Source organism: Opisthorchis viverrini (assembly GCF_000715545.1).
Source record: "Opisthorchis viverrini unplaced genomic scaffold opera_v5_179, whole genome shotgun sequence".
Taxonomy (NCBI): Eukaryota; Metazoa; Platyhelminthes; class Trematoda; order Opisthorchiida; family Opisthorchiidae; genus Opisthorchis; species Opisthorchis viverrini.
The window spans coordinates 420,335-425,388 of NW_008751828.1; the positions used below are offsets into that span (position 1 = coordinate 420,335).

At 43.6% G+C, this 5,054-nt stretch overlaps 1 protein-coding gene across 1 annotated transcript in view; it reads right to left on the reverse strand.

Annotated features, from left to right (window-relative positions):
- The window catches only part of T265_07453 (hypothetical protein), a gene marked incomplete at both ends in the record, with an annotated part of 10,221 nt that extends 5,532 nt beyond the window's left edge, over nt 1-4,689 (reverse strand). The window contains 3 exons of the mRNA XM_009172982.1: nt 666-785; nt 3,020-3,191; nt 4,520-4,689. Coding sequence (XP_009171246.1) covers nt 666-785; nt 3,020-3,191; nt 4,520-4,689 — 462 coding nt within the window. The remainder of the gene's footprint in view (nt 1-665; nt 786-3,019; nt 3,192-4,519) is intronic.
- Nucleotides 4,690-5,054: the final 365 nt, after the last annotated feature.

Here is a 5,054-nt window from a genome sequence, read left to right on the forward strand (position 1 = left end):
GGCAGTGAAGCATCGGTGTTGAACAGTGATGTCATGCTGTCGATGATGATGATGAAGAGACCCTTAAGGTTATTGAACTTAAGGTGTGCCAGGAAATGACAAGTTGTTCATTAAGGTATCGGTCACTTATCAGATGGCTCTTAGTCTGTTTGCCGTGACGAAATCTCTTCGAACCACTTGCAAACCAAAGACGAAGCCCGGCGAAGAGATAAATAGCCATCTAACCAATAACCAATAAACATATTTAAGCCAACAATATTTCTTCATGCATATATACAGGTCGCGATCGTTCAGTGAGGAGCGTGAAGTCACTCTCGTTCTTGATATCTGAACGCGCACGACCAGTCAGTGATTCTACTAACATTTAATTTTAGATGGACCGTTGGGGAAGTCGATGGATTTGAACACAGAGACGTCCATTTCCTATATGCCCTCTACGGATCAGTCAATTGAGACAAGTCTGTTGAAGTTCGCCCTCGTGAATCTAAACCAGAAATCACGAAAAGTATAAACGTGGCCTAAAGGTTAAAGGGCCTCCCACAAATGACAAGATTATCACAGTATGGATGATAACCGAGACACTATCTTCACCGTTTCGAAGATTTACCAGTGGATAACTGAACGTCTGGGGGCGAGATGACTCAGTGTTTAGAGCGCGGATTTACTGACCAGAAGGTCTCTGGTTCAAACCCGACCTCTGCCTCTCGACTTACCCTGTCTAGACTTCGGCAATCTGGCGGTATCCCAGCCATCGTGCTTCCTTCAGGTGGCATGGCAGTTGCGCACTGAAAGGGTGCTACAGCTGGACAATTTTTTAACCGGATGGCTTGGCTTCAAAAGCGCTGTTGTATCTTAGTTAAGCTCGCCAACGATTAGGTAACAAGCAATATGATCAACGGTTTCCCACTATGTGTGCTTTCGCATAAGCAGTCAGACAATTCGAAGGGAGGGTCACAAGCACATGGAATGAAGACACTGTTGCCATACGAGTGCCAGTTAACAGACAAGAGCGGTGAAAAGCTCCGCCATAAATACAGCATAATAAGCTATTCTTTCCTTGCATCATTTCTAAAAGTAACAGTAATTTATCATATTTATCTATGTGCAAGCGTGATTGGCATTCGCGAAGCGTAAGGCGACCATACTACAAACGGTTGTACAATTAGAGTATAAGACGTTAAATCGAACTAGGGTAATCAGTAGCTTATGGTTAGTGTCGTGCAGCAGGGTGACCGACCTTTTGCCTGCGTCAATTCCAATGAGAAGTCTACACCACTTAAAATAGCACTGCACACATCGGTTGAATGATGGTCATTGACATAAATGAATCGAGACCTCGCATATCTGCGCTTCGTCCAGCCGGGTATGCACAACACTTATGCCAACCAAATTGACTTTTGTATCGCAAAAACAACCATACCGTACAATTTCCATGTTGCGTGATCAGATAGTTGTGATTGAGGCAATATTTGCAGTACGCCCTGACTCGGATCCGATGGATAACCACTGGTTACCATAACATGGCTACAGTGCGTTTAGTTAATCGTTAGATTTACTGAATACAGCTGTAAACCTCTAAATTAGACGTGTAGTAGACGTAATAACTTCGACAGGACTAGTTTGGGCTATCCGTAAAGGTGCATAACTATGGATGGATGAGGCAAAAAGGCAAGAGGAAAATTTCGTTCCGATGTTTTCCAAATCATTGTTCGATAGTTAACTAGTATCAAATTCCCGCATTATGTGACTGCAATTTGTGGCACCCAAAAGTTACAAATTCTAGGTGAAACAATACAAAATGTTACTGATAACTGTCTGGCTTCCAATGTAAAATGTGGCCAACTACAGACCGGCTCATGCGTTGTTGCTTTTTAAGAAGTTTCGTAACACAAAGCTCAATCGAACCACAGATTTAATAAGCACCCATGACGAAGTATAGATCTCGTATTGATATCGTTTCACGTGATTCAGTACTTGACCGCTCAAGAACATGCAGTCTAAATTTATTTCGTCTACCACAATGTCAATTCCCCCGTTTCTTCTGCTGTCTGCGTAACGGAAAGCTGGAACCTTAGCATCAGCTGAAGAGAGACTTCAAATGTGAACGTGAGATAATTAGTGCATACTTTCAGTCAACCGATGTAGTGAACTCGGTTACCTATTTTCAGTGACAGTCTATATCTTAAGGTATAACCTGTCCTGGTAACTGCATAATGGCACAACGGTCGAAGCGGCAACAAACTTCAAAAAGGTTGGTTGGTTCACCTAAAGCTGCTGACTACTCTGAGTGCGGCGACATTGTACTCACTCCTGCTAACTTCATTCCGCATCGTTACCGCAGAAGTTCAAAGTTGTGCCTAGTGCATCAAGAGTTGTCCTTAGTTTCTTCAGTACTCAAGTGTGCTTCAAATGCATGTAGTTAATACATTTTCAGTCATTTTCCTTGACCGAAAAAGCGCTGAAACAGCACAACCTATTATAATTCTTGGTTGATAGAAGTTTAGGGCCACAACAAGGCACTACCATAACCTAGCAAGCTCGCCGGTCAATCGATACGATTAATGGAACACTCCGAACTAGCTGAACTATAGACCAACATTAATTGGAAGACCCAGTTTAGTGGAACTTGTAAGCCAGTTTGTTAGGGCGCGATATCTAGAACACAATCTATGTAAGGAATTTCGGAAAACGGCCTTATGGGCGCACTTCAGAACGTCAAATTGATGGCACACACAGGGCGCTATGCATTGTTCTGTGTAAAGAAGCGCTTAGATTGGCTTGTTCCAAAGTGTTGGCTCAAGTAAACCTGCTTGGGTAAAAATGTAGGGAAGATGACATCTACAAACTTAAATTGTTATCTTATGGTAGATAACTCCATCCCGAAACGCTGAACTTATATAAATATCTGCACAGATAGCTGCGACAAATAAAACAAAATATCAAGGTTGGAGAGTTCATTGTAACTGTGTGGATATGGTACAGAAAACAGAGTATGTTCAGGGGGTTAATCTGTCTCAACTGCCATTGGAAATGAAAGACTCTCCATCAACTGATCGACATGCTCTTGTAGCTTACCCAAGATGTCTGGATCAATAAATAAATGGTAATCATCCAAATCCGTATGAACAAAGTTTTTTCCCAAAACAAGATTTTCAGCCAAATGCAGCAGGAAGTGTTTCATCGCCGGATCACTACAAAATTGAATCAAGGGAACGACTTCCTACCACTTCACAAGGATTCCTTTGTGAACATTCACCATCGTACTCCGCAATTTGGAAATCACAGAATATATTGGGCCTACAAGAAAGAAATATGATTTGCCAATTAGACACCGGAGAAAAACGATATCCAGAGTAACATCCGTTGGTACGATCGCCGCTCCTCAGCAAACAGAAGCGATAATAACTGTGAAGACATCGTCAAATATCTCATGAGAAAGGCTTTCTAGACTTCGCAAGAAATACAGTTCACAATGAAAGCAAGTAAAACACACTGATCCTACCAAAAAAGATCAAACTCACACCGCGCAGCAGTAACACAAAATTCCAGAGAACTGGGTTATGATTCAGTAAAGTATGTTTCAGGACACAAAATGAAGAGCAAACGAATCACTTTCAACACATTCATTAACAGGCTCATACAAGTGTGAAGACATTAAACAAGCAGAATCAGACAAAAGAAAAAGGGAAAAACAATAGCATGCGGGACGAAGTTGACTACTTGTAGTAACGTGGTGGGTGGTGGAAGTTAAGGAAATTTCAGTTACGTTTATCCCTAACCCACTAGTTGTAACTGCAGATTTTGTGCTAGTTTGTACGGACTGTGACAATGGCAACTGCAGAACCCGTGAATACATTTTCTTAAACGAATAATGACGGACTGAATAAGCCTCTCCCTGTGGCCTCTGCAATGACTGACAGTTGCTGTCTGTACCCTTCCGACTGCTGTGTGAAACAGCAGGACTGAATGCTGTTTTCATATCAATCTGACAGCCAGCGTCAGAGAGGTGTGCCGACAAGAACCAGATATGTTGCTTCGAGTATTAGTTTCCAATGCAGCGGGGGGATGTTCGCAGAATCTTCTTCTTACAGCAACCTCTCTGTCCTCCGCTTAGAAGCGGGGGTAAATGTGAGGGAACACTGGGCTGGTCAACAGAGTGGTTTGTCCTTGAAACCGTGGACGCAAATCAGGCGGCTGGTGAGGACCAGTCTTTGGTGGACTGAGTTTTAAGTGTATACCTCCAACCTACGGATTCATATCCCGACCGATTTATCACCATCGGAAGGTCTTGGTGAAATTTTACCGGGATGCAATTTCAGCAATCAGCTTTAGGAAAGTAGCAACGGTATCGGCAAACCCACAATCTGACCGTGAGGCCACCTCATGTTTTCATGGTCATATTGGAGACCTCCAACTTTGGAGAGAGCAGGTGAGAGTTCGTCAGGGTAAAAAGCCCGGTGAGATTTGGAAGGAAAATGCATTTTCTCATTTCTAAAACCGTCGGTGGTTCTAAGTTCACCGTCGAGGGTTGCGATGCGGGTCGGGAATAGGGTTGAGCAACTGCAGGTGGCCGCTTGGATTGTTCTTGAAAGTATTCAGCCCTACGATTAAGGCACTCTTCTTTCTTACATACAAGCGGGCCTTATGAGATTTTTTCATCGGATGCCTTTTTCGGACTGCTGCGTACATCTTCAGAGTTTCTCGCCTCCTCTGTCTTGTCAGCTTTCAAGATCCGCTAAGCTTCGCGGTACCCACGGATGCTCCTTCTAACATGAAATCCAACACTGTCAAGTGGTATTGTACTCTCGACCAAGAGGAGTACGTGCCCGATCTTCCAGCAGTTTTAGTGTTGCTAGATCTAGTTGGTTGCGCCGTTCCACAGGCAAAGCGCACAGCCTCTAGCAGGGCTGCAAACAGCACCCTCCAGTAAGTCACCATCGAAAGTGCTATCCGAAAGGGACCTCAGTAGCCTATACTCGTAGACTTGTTCCCCATCAGGATCAGAGCTTCTCAATGTCTAGCATAGCTTTGCACATCATGCGAGCCCCCAAGGA